Genomic DNA, 18592 nt, shown 5'->3' on the forward strand with positions numbered 1-18592 from the left:
AATCTAATTTTCAAATAGAATAAGCGTGCTTATTTATGCACATACTGCAAGTGCATATATATCCCTCGCTTATTTGAATTTAAAATCCCATTCCTATCTTAATGCTTTCATAGATTTAGCATAACCTGCAAACATTATTTTAGAAAGCATTTAAAAGATATTTTGGACTTAGTGTTGGGAATGTCGATTCTTTGCCTTCCATGCCAGTCTTTCGTAACTTGTGTTTATTTACTTTTGAATTTATATCTACTGTAAAACTCTACATCCAAGCAATGATGTATAGTCAAGTGTTTTTTGTTTTTATTTAATTATTTTGTTTTCTGTGTCATCATTCACCTCTTCCATGACATATTTATGATAATTTATATGTCTGAAAATGTATCCCTTCTGCTTGGGTTCTTTACATCTTCACTGTCCTCAATAGGGAGTCTGAGTTATTACCGCACCAATGCATATTTGCATGAAGGAGTTCTCTTTGGAAAAAGAGTCACATATATCTAGGCTGAAGGAATTTTTACAACTGTATTGTTTGTTTGATCAGTTCAGCGTGGAGGCCACCAAAAAACTGTCATTAATGATTTTTCATAGCAGTTTTGTAACTGCTGGTAATGACTAAATAAAGCAATTGAGTAATTGCTGCAGAAAGCCTTTTTGCAACAATTGTGAATGACTTAAACGTTAGTCACAGCAACTTTATAACAACTTTGAATGATTTTTTGGAGGGACTTGGATCACTATACGGATGCTATAGAATTGGTTTCTGCAACAATAGTGACTGCCACAAACTTCATTCTTACACACCTCTATAAAGTCTGCCAATGTTGTGCTCTTAATTCTTTTCTTTTAGGTGATGCGAAATTGTGTTTTGCCCAAGGATGCCCCTGCATCATTTTGTTTTCTACACTTACCTATTAAGTATAAACTTAATACTTATTTGAACTTCAAAACTGATGAGCATATTAATATAATATCATTGTTTTACAATATTTACTAGCCACCTTTGGGATTGGACCATAAATAATTGTTTTTCTTTGCTTAATCTTGTGTTTGTTTAGAAAATTGTTTGCAAAATGTGTTTGTCATATCCCTTCCTATTGTTGTCGATAACAATGAATGAATATTTAAGAAAAGGAAAAAACTCATCAATATATTCTTATTATTACACCAGCAAGGCTCTTGCATACAGCCAATCCGACTAGAATTATATAGCCAATATCAGATAAAAGCTGAAAAGGATATAAATATAAACTGAAGGTTATTCCAAAATTTATAAGACAATCCAGTTTAGGAACACGGTAAACCTTATTTTCCTATGTAGTACAACTATAACACTAACAGCTGTAAAAGCTGACAATAATAGCTATGATAAGGTTTCTCTGAGTAAAAGCAGAGGCTAATACTAACCAGAAATACATTGAAAAACTGAAAAGTGAAAACAATCTACTGGATGTTGGTGCTTCAGACTAATTAAGTGGATTGGGTAGTCTGGTGCTGCAAACTGTCTCCTTGCAGGGTGCAAACTCTGTGAAACTGCTATGCTGCAATTGGAATGATACTAGTCAGTAGTTATTATTGCTATGCCTGTTGTGATTCCTTATGTTCTGAGCATTTCCAGAGTTGGAATAACCCTCCTATTTTTTAATAGTAGATCAGATATGGCAGGCTGGCTATTTATTTGGTTCAATTTCTCAGTATTATATCAGATATGACTGGCTGTCAGCTCTTCTTTTTTTTCAAGCTTTTTATTTATATTTATTATAGTTTTATATCAGATATGGCAGGCTGTTAACTCTGTTTTTTTTCAAGCTTTTTATTTATATTTATTATCTCTTGGCTACCTATAATATTTATGTTATTTTAATTTTTCTTGTTCCAGCACATTGGGAAGGGTAAAATGACAGAAAACTTGTGACTTGGGGATATCATGCTCTGTTCATGATGCAAGTGTTAACCTATTAGCCAAAAGAATATTTGTTATAAGTTTATGGCTTTGAAGTGTTCCATTTGTTTTTTTGCAACAGTTAAAGAGTAAAGAAATACCTATTTTTTTAGAGCCAAGTTGTGTTCTTTTCCAAAAATACATAATCCAATTGCAATATATTATTCCTTGAAAACTTGCTATATAGAGAATATTGCTTTTATATTTGCAGGTTGCATTTTTTTGTTATAAATTCCTTTGGGACATTCTATGATATTTTCTCTTTCAGTTGACTAATTTCATTGGCAGCCAACCTTTTTGTATCAAAATTGATGATGTTAAATTTTGCAGTGCCTTTTTACATTAGGAGCTGAGTTAGATTAATTAGGACATACAGACAACGTTTGTTGGATAATTGAAGCTGTATCATAGAATCTTATTGTATTTGAACTTTGAAGAAACATTTCTTGATTAGATTTATTAATGGGAAGGAAATATGTCAGTAGGCCCTTTTGGAATTTATTAACATCATTGATATCTGAGAAGGCCTAGAGTATACATTAATCTGCACATGTTCTTTGCTGCAGGCTGTTCTTGCCATACTACTATTTCATGAAATATAGAAAGCCAACTATCAACATTTTATCTGCACATACACTAGAAATAACCAAGAAAGGCATCCCTTGACATTTATCTTGATAGAGCAGCACTGATATTGAACCCAGACCAACTTCGCCTTTATCACACAACTGAATCAATATAAAATTGAAAATACAATTTAATAATTGTTATTATTCATCCATTTTTTTCTCTTTGAGTTCATCAAATACTAATGTGATGTAGTGTTGTTTTTCTATGATCGTTTCTGCAAATGTAGTAACATTGCCAATGTGATTGATGTCTTCCAAATGCAGATTTGAAGACTCCTAAATATGAGAGGAGGAGACATGTCTCATGAAAATGAGACACGTCTCTATAGTTGATCATCATTAGTAAATAAATAACTATATGTATAACTCATCTTTAAGCATATATGTAATAATATATTAACCTTATATATTATATAATAATATATAATTTATAATATATAATATTACATATTACATTAATTAATTATATATATATATATATATATATATATATATATATATATATATATATATATATATATATATATAAGATATTTATCTTAAAGATGATTTACCAGCAACAAGGTATCTCATGATAAAATCAATTTGACAAAAGCTACAACCTTAACACTCCCTCTTAGCTAGGGAGGATTTATAGAACACATTATGTTCTCAAGAATAAGAAGAGATATCATCTCAGTATGATATTCAATTTACAATGAGACTTAATTTCTCCCCTTTCATAACACACAATTGAAGTAATTTCCATTACTGTAAAAAAAAATAACACCATCTTAAGTGTGGTCTATAGTAGCAACTATGGTGTCCGGCAAGATTTGGCCCAAAGAACCATAACAAGTTCGTTATCATGGTGTCCGATAAATTCCGGTCCAAAGAACCATGATAACAGGTCTACCATTTGTAAGATCGCCACCTTACAATGGTTACCTTCTAACTGTTTGTTATCATGGTGTCCGGCAAAATCCAGCCCAAAGAACCATGATAACAGGTCGACCATTTATAAGATCGTCATCTTATAATGGTTATCTTTTGATTGTTTGTTATCATGGTGTCCGACAAAATCCGGCCCAAAGAATCATGATAACAGGACTACCATTTATAAGATCGTCATCTTATAATGGTTACCTTCTGTTTATATGTCAATGAAAGATCGTCACCTTTCATATCTCAATTATCAAAATTGTTTGCTTCAAGATCCTCACTTTATCCTGATCATCAAATGACTAATGAATTCTCGTGTACACAATATTTGATAGCATGTGTAAGGTACCAACCTTCTTTTCCCCTAAGAACATCCTTAGACGAGTACTTATCTGCCCATGAGGGTCATGGAACATCTCTTTACTAAAGATGGTTCAAGTGGGAATGAAACATTGGTTATTATTTCCCCCACAATGTAAAATTCCCACTCTGTAAAATTCCCACTCTTATGTCTTTGAACACTTTTGCATCACATCAAAGTTGATGACTTCTTTCTAAGTTACAACTTGCTCTTTTCATCCATAGAAGCTTCAAACATTCATTTAGCTTAATAGTAGAAGCAAACATGTCCTTCCATTTTCTTAAACTCATCCATAATTCTTAATCTCCCTCTTTTTCCTACAAGAACATTCTCAGAAGAAAGATCAAGGCAAAATAGCTCTTATAGGACCTAATGGAATAAAAATAAGAGAGACAACTATAATACTCAAGGATAATAATAATCAGATATTCATCATAATAGTATAATATTGATTCTTGCCTCGAAACAATATAATTTTTCCATTCTTTAATGTCCAACTGACATTCTTATAGATTGATCTCAAAAATAAAAATCAACCATTTCTTTAATAAACATAATTTATCTATATATATAAACTTTGTTACAAAATGTTCTTTCAATTTATAATATCCTTATCCATATCATTTTAAAGTTTAAACATATACATGAATATTTTCAAAATGCTCATTACCAGTAAAACACAACAATGATTATGAAATTTTTATTCAAAAATAATGAATAACCCCTACATACTTAGAAATCTATTCTTTATCAATACCAAATATATTTAACAATTAGTTGTACCTTGATCCCTAATCTTCAATTATCATATTCTCAAAAGAATCTAATAAAGAGATAAATACTTACCTCTACATCACTCCTTTCTTATTTATTTCCTGTGTGATTTCCTTCCATGGAGCCAGCTATTTTCTTTGGAGAATGTTTTCTCTAAATGCATATATCAGTTGGGATTTTAAAGACCAAGTCCATCATTTAAATTACAGACATTTCTTGTACTTGTAATGTTAAAATGAAATACAACCTCTCCTTTGCATTTGCTGTTATGAGTTGCACCAGACTCAAAACTCGACCTTCACAACCGTGTTAATATGAGCGAAGGCCAACCTTCCTTATATGGGTTTCTACTTAACCTCTTATGCGGGCTTTGGAGAATGTTTTCTCTAAATGTATATATATCAGTTGGGATTTTAAAGACCAAGTCCATCATTTTAATTACAAACATTTCTTGTGCTTGTAATGTTAAAATGAAATACAACCTCTCCTTTGCATTTGCTGTTATGAGTTGCGCTGGACTCAAAACTCGACCTTTACAACCGTGTTAATATGAGCAAAGGCCAACCTTCCTTATATGGGTTTCTACTTAACCTCTTATGTGGGCACTCAAAATCTTTCATTCCTATAGTCCGCTTTGTTTATTCTCAATCGTTATTACTGTGTCCTTGGGGATTTGTCTTCCGCCCACATGCCTTCCTCATGTTGGTTTATTATCTCTGTTTGGTGATTGTGAAATACATATAGCCATCAATGACAAACCTTCACAAACACTTCTTGATTGTCCTTTATGTGTGGGGAAAATTTCATTTAATTTACCTGAATATTTGAATGGCAATATATCTTTGTCTCATGCGGTCTAAAAGAATATTAGATGACAATGCATATGAATCCCTATCCCATATCAGTCCTGTATTTAGAATGGCTGTTCACGTTGTCTTCTTGGATGGCAACTGCAGAGTTAGTATGGGGTTGATATTCCCCCGTCTTTCATTTCTAATCTCTCTCCATTTATTCCTATTCGCTGCCTTGCATTTTCCAAGGCCAAGTCGTGCTTCTCTATTTTCTTTGGAAGGATGTCTTATTGATCATTATAGTTGTAATTCGATAACTTGTTGATCTGTCCAGGTCTGCTGTGCTGTAAGCCTGTAAGTAAGAACCTCCTTCATTGCATTCCTGACGGCCTTGCAGATCTTTATTGGATGAAGCTCTACATCAAAATGGAACCGAGGTTTCTATTGTTGTCATCGTTGAAGATCACCATAACATGATCTGGCTCATAATTCTGTCCATATTATTTTCGTACTCTTTGAGCAGTGAAGTTCAATTATTTTCCTATGGATCTTGGAGTTGTGCTGATCTAGACCAGGATGACATGTTGTCATCCATACATATCCTGACTTCAAGGTTTGAAGTTTTCTCCAAATGATATTTGAAGCCTCTAAACTTGAATGCATTTAATTACTTCCGTACGTTGCAGTTGGCTCTGATACCATGTTGTTTTTCTAGGATCGTGTCTGCAAATATAGTAACATTGCCAATATGGTTGATGTCTTCCAAATGCAGATTTGAAGACTCCTAAATATGAGAGGAGACATGTCTCTGCAGTTAATCATCATTAGTTAATAAATAACTATACGTATAACTCATCTTTAAGCATATATGTAATATTAATTAATTAACCATATATGTAATATATTATTATATTATTATATAATAATATATGATGTATATCGTATATAATATAATATATTATATATTATATATATAATATATATTACATATAGAAGATATTTATCTTAAAGATGATTTATCATCAACAAGGTATCTCATGATAAAATCAATCCGACAGAAGCTACAACCTTAACATGTAGGACCACCTTTGCATCCAACCTGGTGATTGGCTTACACTACAAATCTGAACCTGTGTAGTTAGGAACATTATATTACAAAACTCTGTTGGGGCCCGTCATTAGTCCCAGTTTGATTCGCAAGAATACAGGGAGAGATTAAAACTTGAACTGTTTAACAAATTAACAGTAGGTTGAATTCAGGAAGAAGATAAAGACAAGAACAAAATGACACAGATAAATATTTGTTAAAAAACAGAAAAGAAAGAATGATCCCTTGCTTTCAGATTGTTTTTACCCCTGCTGATCAAATCCACAACTATGTCAAAGCTAAAAGAAAATAATTACCTTTCCAGTTCTTGCTTCCAAATGATTCCTCTAGGATCCAGCAGAATTTTCTTACATCACTAACAACACAAATTGAAGTGGAGATTATGTTTTTGACATGAGAGGAGAGATTTGTATGTTTTTCAGACAATAAGAGAAAGTCAGTTGTTCATAATCTGTAGACGCTTGACAGAATAGTAGATGAATAACTTGGATTCTCTTTTTGCATGCCTGAAAATGGAAGAATGTGCTCTATTATGGTGGGTAAATTCGAATTTGGAAAAGAGGGAAAGACCTGTTGTCAGTAGTTGGGAAAATATTTATCCCATTGTATGCAAAACCAATTAAAAATTATATTGGATGTATTATAGATATGCAAGGGACCAAAATGTGTAGGATTATAGCATAAAGTCTAGAAGGTAAATAATTTTGAATGGCATGGACTTTGATGAGGACATGCTTGTGAAGCATGTGGAGTGCTTCACCCTCAGATACAAAAGTTGGTGGCTACCTCCAATTTGAAGGACTTGGACAAATAATGTGTTCAAACATATCACGTGGAAAATAATGTGTTCAAACATATCATGTGGAGGATGTGAACAAGAAAGGTGTGTGATATCCCCAATCTCAGAGCTCAAATTAATTAAATAACACAATATTGAAATAATAAATATAATATATAAATGATTAATAAATAGTAATAATATGATATAATATAATATAATAATATATTGTTAGTGTAACAATAATACTTATATCTTTATAACTAAATAAAAATAAAAATATTTTTGTGACCAATTATTAATAATAAATTGCGAAGACATGATTAGCATATAACAATGATAATGTTTAAAGTAATACAATATTATTATAAATTGACAAATAATAAAGTATACTTTAAATAACATAGATAAATAAATAAAAATATCAATATTATTATTTCATAGCTAAACTCATGAATCGAATACATATATAATCTCATTATAATATAATATAATATTTTTATAACATAATATATAATCTCAATTACAACCAATATTTCCTAATATGAATGGATAGTTAACAATTAACATAGATGCTAAACCATATGTATATGATTCATAGAAACAATCAATACTTTACAAAGAGATGCATCTAATCGATATGTCTCTTGGAGAAGGCACGAGGAAGAATATTAAGCAGGATAGGGTTCGAATAAGGAAAGGCAGATCATAGAATACAATACATCTTGGATAACAAATAATAATTCATCTCTGGTAAGAAGAAACAAGCGACTCCCAGTCATCACATAAGACAAAGGACAGCGAATAGGGAAAGACTGTTGAAATATGAAATGGAGACCATCACAGAGAGAAGGCGAACTCAGTAATAGAACTGACTAACACGGGTAGATGGCATCATAGCCATAACCCCACCGAACAAGAAGATTCATGGTAGGCCACGTGACCCAATCTGTCACATACACATCATATTGCATTCAAAATATATACTGTTCATTCCTTGTCAACGTTGACATCTCTAATCGGCCAAAGACATATCCCATGGAAATATACCCACAAATAGAAGGATTATTATTCCTTTAACTATCATCAAAACAGACGAGACATACTCGATAGAGTAATCACATATTGTAGAAAAAGGAACTAATATCGACCAGCAAGAAATAATAAAACTGTAATACTGTAATATATCTAAAACGGGAGTGAGTTCAAGGATTGCTCTCATAACACACTGAGAGTCACACTTTGCGTATCAAGTTTGCCGACATCAATTAATTTATTCTCTCTTTATATGAGAAAAGAGGAGTTCTAATAGAATTTGATCATTATCAATTGGTAACTTATTAATGTCCTGTTCTCATTCCAGTCATTCAACATTCAGAAGAAATCATTGGCTCTATCTAATTTAGTGAAGCAGCTTAATCTCTTAGGGATTATCAGTGAACTAAGGAACTCACACTACAACTGATATCAGAATATTACAAACTGATAAGACTATTTCAGAGTCTCAATTGGGGTCATTATAAGGATAGAAATATTATATTCCAAAACATTAAATTATTTGCCATCACTAGCCGATATATTATATTAGATATTCAATTTAAAACAACAGTTAAAATTTGATATAATTCCTATTACTTGGTTGAAGAAGATAAAACTTTGACAGAGTGTGTGGTAAGTGGAAATAGCTGCCTGACATTCAAGCCGATTAACTAGGGGACATTACAAGGTGGATGATAGATTGATAAACCAAAAATTAAACATTTCAAAGGTAAGGGAAAGGTTAATTTTTTTGCCAAGAATGCTGTACAAAATGAATCAGAACAATTGTAGTCATTCCCAGATGCATATATAAATGGTTATTGCTGGAAATTGCTATATGAACTGCATCTCAAAAAAGCCATGGTAACCATAGAAGATGAAGTTAAATGCATTAGTTCTAACCATAATAAATGGAGGCATAATTTTTTTGGTAAAGGAACTATTGTGCATACTAACCATCAACCCGTAAAATATTTGCTTGTCAAGAATAAACTGCAAAAGACAAGGTACAAGTGGATTCAATTTTTACAACAATTTCATTTGGTGATGAAATCTCAAAACTAGTGCTATTACGGTTGCAGATATGCTATCTAGATAACCTATTTCCAATCAATTCTAGCAATGGGTATGATTATAAACCTTAACCTTTTACGAAAGAGTCTTATACAAAAGAATAAGCAAATAGTGATTTCTTTGGGAAGAATTTTAAAGAGCTACCGTGCCCGTGCAAAATTGTAAGATCACATCATTTTTTAGATGAAATCAAGGTCTGTAAAAATCAGGGTATGGCATTTATATCAGTCAAGAAGTTAAGGAGATCAGAAATTAAATAGGAAAAGGGGACATTACTTACAAGCTAAAGGGGTTTCAAAATGCAATTAAGACTTCCATCTGTAAAGAATTGCTTCACAAGGTAGAAATTTTATGTGAGCCAAGAGTGCAAAGGCTACTCATGATAGAGACACATATTCAAAGTGGTGGGGTACTTTGTTGTTGGCACTTGAAATGCAAAGTTACGATGTGTTTTCACTTGAAATGCAACATGAAATAGCATGGTTTGTTAGTAGTTGCAAATTGTAGACAGCCATGGTAGTTGCGCCACGTGTGTGGGGAAACAACAATATAGAGGTGGTTTTCATGAGGAATCTTACGTAGGGTAATCTGAAGCTGAGGTTGATCACGAGGGTCAAGGTGGAGGGAATTTCGGCAGCACACTTGCAACACTTATAGGAACACCCAGATGCCACCTTGTTTGTGTTAAAAGGAGCCTTCCAATGATTCAGGATGGTGGTTTTGATTGATAGTGTGGCAACCGACAACTTAATTTTTGACAGATTGGTATCTATGTTGGGTTTGAGGATGAAAGAATTTGAGGGGTTTAATGTTATAGTGACAGATTTGTTTACTATTCATTTCACCCAAAGAATTCAGTAGCTGGAATTGACCCTATGAAGGCATAGAATGAAAGATAATTTCTATGTGATTTGCATTGGTGAGATGGATTTGGTTTTTGAAGTGAGAATGATTTATTGTTAAGATGTCATCAAATAAAGATTAAGGATGAGGGTATGCAGAAAACAACTTTTAGATTTCATTATGGTCACGAGTTCTTGGTAATGCCATTTGGGCTAACTAAACACCTACCACCCTTCAATCTTGCACAAAGCACACACTTATTTTATGATTGTGTTGGTTTTCTTTGATGATACCTTGATCTACAATAAGACATGGGAGGATCGCTTGGACCACATAAATGAGGTGCTTGGCATGCTAGAGCAGCATTCATTCTATGCCCAAGCATCCAAATGTGAGTTTGGTTTGGTTGATATACTTTATTTGGGATGAACGATTAAGTGTTGTACTGAAGGGTTTAGCATGTAAGAGGAGAAGATTAAGGCAATTAGGGATTGCCCTTGTCCCTAGGACTCTATCACACTTGAGGGGGTTTGTGAGATTTTGCAAGTACTATTTTCATAGCTTGCAGCCTCGTTGACACATTTTTTAAATAGGGGGGGCCTTATCTTGAAGTACATTAGCATAGAGACTTTGGACACTCTCAAGGGGGTAATGCATTCATGTTCTATATGGCTATTCTAGATTTGTCTTTGTTTTTTTTTAAAGAATGACAAACTTAGCCATCATTCATGCATTAGCTAAGCTCAAGCAATTATACTTGGTTTATGGGAATTTTGTGGTGAAGATGGACCATTGTATCTTGGAACTATTCTCTAGTCAAAAGGATTTGAATAATAAATAGAAAAGGGTAAGCAAGCTTCTTAGGAAACCTTGTTTCTGTTTTATGATAACTATATTTGTCAATTGGAAGGTTTCTATGATAGTTAAATTTGCCAAAAACACATTTGCTATTGATATTATGGATGGAAAGCTACAACATGATAAGTACAAAGTGGTGATGAGTACATTCTTTATAATCACTAGGTGTAGACATATGGTTTCAACTTTCCACTGTCCTTGATGTTATACAAAGCTGTGAGAATCAATTGTGTGAGTTTATTTGTTTGACGTTAGACATCAAACTCCATGATCCCCCACTAGGAAACAAGATAGCTAGTAGGAGAAAAGAATAGTATGATGGTTATTAAAATGGCCAAATAAAAGGAGAGGGTAAGGGTTGCGAAAACTAAAGAAGAAAAGGAGAGGAGTGAGGACAGCTCTAGGGATTTATGGAAAAAAATTGAAAAATAAAATAAATTATGATAAAACTATAAAATTACTCATACATGAAAAGAACAAAAACCAAAATAATCACAAACCTAAATGCCAATGTACACACACACATGTATGAATTTGTACATGTATATATGTATATATAATAGATTTGTATACATGTATAAAAATAAATTCATATACAAGTAAATATGTTGTCTGTGCGCTCTCATGGGAAACTAGGAGGAAATAGGATAAAAAAAGTTAAACAAATCTCATAAATAAAACAAAAAAAATTGAAGGCCAAAAACAAAAAGGGCAACAAATAAAAAGGAAGAGAATATAAAAACAAAAAAATACTAAAACAAATGTGATAAAAAATACATTGACTTAGTTACTAGATTCGCGCATCCAGGCCCTGAACCTGATCTGGGTTTGTATGTGGTCCGGGGTCGGGAACTAGTATGTATTGGATTCATGCAGGGTCTGGATTTGATCCTGTGGATTCATCTGGTTTTGTGGTCTGTGAATTCAGACGAACCCACAAGGTCAAAACTGGACCCTAAACAGATCCGACATGCATCTGTCTCGAATCCACGTGGACCCACAGACCAAACTTGGAATAAGTACGCACGAATCCATATATATATACACGAATCCTTACGAATCATAATGGGAAAAAAAGTCCAGGAATCGGATTCTTGAAGCTGAATCTGGCCCTAAACCAGAGTCAGCAACTAAGAAAATACAAAAAATAAACAAGAAGAAAAAAAGACTTGAAGAAACCTAAATGTAAAAAATAAAATAAATAAAAATAAAACAACAAATAACATCAAGAAAGAAAATTGGAAAAATGAAAAGGAAGAAGAAAATGAAAGAAACTGCTAGAAGGAAACAAAGAGAACCTCTAGGGGGAAGAAACTGAGAGAAAAACACAAACATGTGGATACAAGGAGGGAGTGGATGAGGGGGCAAGAATGGTAGGGAAGTGGTTTAAGATGTGGAACTCAAGGGGATGAATCCAAAGAAAGAATTGGGGTCTGATTGGGCGTGGATGAAGGATCCTGATGGATTTGAAAGTGGGATGACAATGGTTTTCAAGAAAAGGTAGGATTCCAACTTGCATCATGGTTGAGGTTGGACAAATGTTGGTTAATTTCAATGGTCTCTTTGAGTTTTTGCTTGAAGAAATTGTCTTCCTTGGCAAAAAGATGGTGGCTAGGGGGATATGGTGATTGTAGAAGGGGGATACTCAGCTAGGGCTGACTTGAGAATATGCTCATGTCTGATGTCAGTATGGTGTTCTTTGATCCTAGTGCTGATAGATTGTTCCATTTTGCCTATGTATGTTGCGCCGCAAGAATAGGTTATTTTGTAGCCATCTGTGTGGTGAAGATGATCCAAAGGATCCTTGGGGAAGGGGATGAGATGCTTAAGGGGGTGGATCAGATTGAAGGTGCAATGAAGGCTCTATTATGAAGAATGAAATTTCATAATAGAAACCTTCAATGAAGGGGGAGAGAGGCAAGAGGTAGGTCAATGGAGAGAGCTTTGTTTGGTCAAGTGTTTTTAACAACTCCGATTTTGAACCATAGTGCATGTATTATAATTGAAATTTATGTTTGAAATAAGATTCTCTTTTAGAAATCTGGATTAATTGAGCGTTATTGTTTGTGAGTTAATACTGTTGTGTGGAATATTTAACTGGAAATTAAAATATCTGAATCTTGATAAACAGATTAAAAACTATAGGATTACATGTACCCAAATTTTTGGAAATATAATGCAATTCTTGGATATTAGTCTCCATGTTCTCGTGCTTAGGAATTGAGAGAAACACTGGAGAACTCTTTCACTGCCTGGTGTATCGAGATGGTTAGATGTAATTGAATCTATTAGACCAAATACGTAGCAGATGGAGCTGTGAAAAGTCCAAAGCATGACTTGTGGCTAAAGGTTTCTCACAGATTTTAGGTATTGATTATTCACAGATCTTTGATGCCGTTTTAAAGATGAATTCCACGTGCTTGACTCTTCATGGATATTTACATGGAGCAATTGTAGGAATTTGTTTAAGATTCTTCTTTGGTTCCCAAGTTGAGGACGTTTATCAATGGCCTCATGTGGATTCAAATGTTTACATTTTATCACATGAAGAATCATTTGCTTCTTGTTCTCTATGACAATGACTTCATTATTAAAGGAAGTTCATCATCCACAATGGCAGAGTCAAATTTTCTTTGTATTCTAGAATTGCAATGATCGACTTGGGCCCTATGTACTACTTTCTTGGGATGGAGATCATACAATCTTGTCTGGGAATCACTCTTGCTGAACTCAATTATGTTCTTGATCCACTTGCTCAGTGCCACATGGCTGATTGTAAACTTTCATCAACTCCCTCTTTGTTTGGAGGCCAGCTTGAGGCCAAGTGTTTTACTCCACTAATTAATGCCATATTATATTGTCTAGCTTGTTGGGAGCCTTGTCTATGTAACTCACACTTGCCTTATGTAGGAAGCACGATCTTTGTTGGAAAGCTTCCAAACACATCTTACATTATTTATAGGGTACAAGTGCTATTGTATTCACTGTGCAATATGTAAGACTAGACTTGCTTGGATAAATATATTTTGATTGGGTTGGCAATCTTGATAATCATATGTCGATAATTTTGGTTCAGGTTACATATGCTGGAAGAGTAAGAGGCAAGATACAATTGCTCTTTCCTCAACCAAGGTTGAGTATTTAGGAGCTCTTAATGCTGCTATTGGGCTATTTGGTTTAAGAATATATTGATTAAGTTTGGCTTTACTATTCCATGACTGGTCGTCATTCATTACAACATTTAGAGTGTCATCCAAATTTCTCAGAGGTTGTTTCAACATCAGCAAGCCAAACACATTGAGAGCCATTGATTTGCCACATCGTCCTACAGTAGAGCAGGTTGCAGGTATATCTTGAGAAAACCCTTTGGTAAGAGTGAGTTTGATCATTTGTATGCTCTCTTGCAGGTGCACGATGTTTCTTCAGGGGTTTCACTTGGCTTTCTTTGCTCTCTTATGTGTGGGATATTTCCTTCCATGAGGTTTTATCCTTCTTATATTGTATAGAGCATTTTTCTTGTGTTTTTTTCACTTTTGGGGTGGAGCTTTGTCCCATTGCGTCTTTCTCCATTTCTCCATTTGTGAGAGACTTCTTTGTACACGGGTACCTCATTTGAGCTATAGTATTTAGGGCCCATCTTTGCATATTTTTTGTTCCCTCCAAGTTGCACCAAGGGAGCTGTTGGTGTGAATAAGGGTATTACCTATTTAGTTCCACTCTTAGGTCTTTTTCACAACTTATCACCTAAGCACATTTAGGGTATATATAGGATGTTCATCGCTTCATGTTTCACATTATAAAATTAATGTCATAAACTTACGTTGTCCTACATCTGACCCTGGTATATATAACCAAGATTCATACTTTGTACATTCATTGTATTTGTATTTTTTTGGTAGGAATATAGTTTGATCTTGTCATATTGTTTTGTGCTTTCCATTAGCCCTTTAGATCTTGGGTGGCTATCTCCATAGACAGATCTTACAGGGATGCAGGACACTTTGGCTTGGTGCCCGCCAATTTCACTGTTTTGTAGGTCTCCATCTCAAAGATTCAATCAAACAGTTCTTCTATATTTGAACTCTCTGTGTTACAGTCTTCATTTGTGGCTGATTTTTAATAAGAATCAAAACACTTATGAAGGGCTTATTCATATATTCATCTTGTTCAATTGGTTCTTCTGTTTCCTCTTCATTTTCACTTATATTATCTGCCAGTATACCTCTTCTCTGTGCTGTGGCCATGGTTTCTATCCTTGTTAAGGCTCTCTGATTGAGTCTGCTAATCCAACATCACCATGCGCCATCTTTTCCTGCAATGAATTAATGAATCAACAGAAGTTGACAATCAATTGCTTAATTTTTCTTTGAAGATGCTAATATGCAGTATCTTTTCCTGCTTTCGCAGCTTCTTTTCTTTCACTAGTGTTTCTATAATATTCAAACTTCAACATGCCAATGTTTAGTCTAGGGGCTGAAGGGTTGTACTCCATCTGGATCGTATCACCTAACAGTATCTTTTCAGAAGCTTTTTGAAAATGAAAATACTCTTTTTTCCACTTCATTGTGGGTACATGAGAATATGAAATGGTGCATCCACCCTTTCTGAGAAGGTTTTGATTCTGAAAATCTCTGATCCAAGTTGTGAGTTGAAGTATATATGTTGACAAACCATTAGAAAAACATACTTGAGGATCATGTGTTCTAATGCTTTTCTAAATTTGTTGTACTCAGTGTTACAAGATTCAAGAAGAGTTGGCAGATTAACGGATTTCCGGATGATTCATTGGTTAATAGAGGAACAAATGTGCTCCTTATAAAGAATTACAAGGACGTTGTTTCTAAAAGAAACAATGTAGACTGAAGACGGAATTAGAAACAAAACTAGAGACAGGATAGGAAACATTCCTATCTGGACTGAAGAAAAAAGAGACGGGATAGGAAAATTCCTATCTAGACTAAAAGATGGACTACAGACAAGTAGTTGACTATTATAGAAAGTATAAGATATTATCTTAATACTCGGACATTGTTTTGTAAACCCTGAAGCCACAGGCTAATTTTTTTAATGCTTCTACATGTGAGAACTTCAATCCCACGGGTTAAGAAGAACAATTAGAATAATCATATAAGCAGTGAATGCTGATATAAATTTGGAAAAGAGAAAATCTAGAGTCTTTTATGGCATGCATACTAGTATTTTATTTTCTTTATTTTCCTGAAATTTTCAGCATAAATTTATATTTCACTTTTCTTTTGAACCAGCCATATCTTTCATTTTATTTTTGAAAAACACAGTTTCAACAATTTTCTGTGATTCCAAACCTAATAATGTTGTGTAAAATGATGCATAAAATGAGTTGAAGGTCAAGACTCATTCATGGAGGAACAAGCATTTCATCTTCTGTAACAGTTCTTTTCCCTCTGTGTGAATATTTTTTTAAATATACATAGATAAGAAGATAAATATAGCTCTACTTCCCTCCTGTAATTTTGACTACTGTTTGATTTTTGCTTCTGTGTGTAACATTTTATCTTAAGAACTCAATGCTATCTTCTGTTTCTGAATTCTTGTTTGATATTTGCTTCTGAAAACAACACATCTCAGTTCTAGAAGTTTAAAGTGTGTCCATTGGATATTCCCCAGGACCTGAATCAAGTTATCAGGATATGAAGTAGATGCACTATTGCAATTTTAAATAGTTAATGAATCTGATTATTGTTTTGATCAGTCAGGCAGATCTTTAACAAACTCAAAATAGGCTATGAAACTACTTAAAGTCTATTGTTTCCTGCTGCCATGTGAAGTCATTTTATTTGTGAAAGACAGTAACATAATTTCCTCTTTACTTACACATTTGTGTAGGGTTTTTTGCCGTTGAAGCAATTTGTGTTCTATGTCATCTGAACTTTCTTTCGTAGATTGATGAATGAAACTATCTAATCAAAGTTCATGCCATATGCACATAATGATTGTAAATGATTCTTCTATGGACCAATAGGTGCAATCTCTCTCTTCTTTCACTGGCACTGTTCTTGGAACCGCTGTAAGGACACCATGTGAAGTGTTGAAGCAAAGACTCCAGGTTGGTATGTTTGACAATGTTGGAGCTGCGATTATTGGTACATGGAAGCAAGATGGTCCTCAAGGCTTTTTCCGTGGAGCTGGGGCAATGCTTTTTCGTGAAGTTCCATTCTATGTTGCTGGCATGGGACTGTATGCTGAGTCCACAAAGGTAAATTGCAAAATAAACTACTAAATATTAAATCACACTGATTTTGACTTGTAGGTTTTGTCTTTTTCATTTTACAGTCGATTTATTTTGGAATTCTGTAGCTTGCTCAGCGGCTTGCAAACCGTGAATTGGCACCATGGGAGATCATTGCAGTTGGAGCTCTCTCCGGTGGATTTGCAGCAGTTCTTACAACTCCTTTCGATGTTATGAAGACTAGGATGATGACAAGCCCCCCTGGTGAACCTACAACAATAGTTGCCATTACCTTCTCAATTTTGAAACAAGATGGTCCACTTGGCCTTTTCAAGGGAGCTGTGCCTCGTTTTTTTTGGATAGCACCTCTTGGAGCAATGAATTTTGCAGGTTATGAGTTGGCAAAAAAGGCAATGGATAAGGCAGACGACAATGTTGATGTAGTTGCCCAGGAGAAAAAGCTTGTAAAAGCTGGATAGAATAGATGATGACTCCCCTGGACATTTTGTTGTTCCAATCAAGTGAATCAAGTCATTGTTTTGAGCACTCCAGCTCTCCCTAACGTAAAGTTTTGCACTGCAGCGGATAAAAAACATACACCATCAGGTTTGCCTACTAATGGTGGTTTAATTTAGAATTTATTAGAGAACAAGACTGCTGCTCGTTGGAATTTGTGGCTGCAGTCTTTAATTTTTGTTCTAATGGGAATTGCTTGGTATGGGTGCATTTTTAATATGCATACTAAATATGGCCAATCAAAGATGATGGTGAATTTACTCCGATTCATCAGTTACCTTTTGTTATTTGGGTAATGGGAATGCATTCATGTAATACTGTCAGGCTTTATTGGCCGAGCACATCAGAATTAAGAGTAATGTTATCGTATGATATGCATCCACTACCTTGGGCCATGACTCTGCTATATGTTAAGAATAGCAGATTCATCATACCCATTTTCCAGCAATTTTACTGGAATATTTTATGTACATAAGCATGTTACAAATTCATGGGAGAAGAGACATTGGAGTTAATTTTGTTTTGTTTTCTGTATGTAAATATATTTGTGAACATACCTACAGCAAGAGTTATATGCATTGCGATACTCGGACATATCTGAGTGGTTTTGTTCATGCAAATGTATGGATATTCATTGTTTGGAAAATTTGGGGTGGACGGTTTGCAATACTTGGACATATCTGAGTGGTTATGTTCAGGCAAATGTATGGATAGTCATTGTTTGGCAAATTTATGTTGAACATTGTATCCTCAC

At 34.1% G+C, this 18592-nt stretch overlaps 1 protein-coding gene across 2 annotated transcripts in view; it reads left to right on the forward strand.

Annotated features, from left to right (window-relative positions):
• The window catches only part of SAMTL (mitochondrial substrate carrier family protein), a 50764-nt gene extending 32411 nt beyond the window's left edge, over positions 1 to 18353 (forward strand). For both annotated transcript variants that reach the window (XM_089821991.1, XM_089821992.1), the window contains exons 7-8: positions 17116 to 17349; positions 17451 to 18353. In XM_089821991.1, coding sequence (XP_089678117.1) covers positions 17116 to 17349; positions 17451 to 17801 — 585 coding nt within the window. In that variant the 3' untranslated portion in view covers positions 17802 to 18353. The remainder of the gene's footprint in view (positions 1 to 17115; positions 17350 to 17450) is intronic.
• Positions 18354 to 18592: the final 239 nt, after the last annotated feature.

Source organism: Cupressus sempervirens, chromosome 3, assembly GCF_028749045.1.
Source record: "Cupressus sempervirens isolate cs-2001-9-10 chromosome 3, ASM2874904v1, whole genome shotgun sequence".
In the NCBI taxonomy this organism is placed as follows: Eukaryota; Viridiplantae; Streptophyta; class Pinopsida; order Cupressales; family Cupressaceae; genus Cupressus; species Cupressus sempervirens.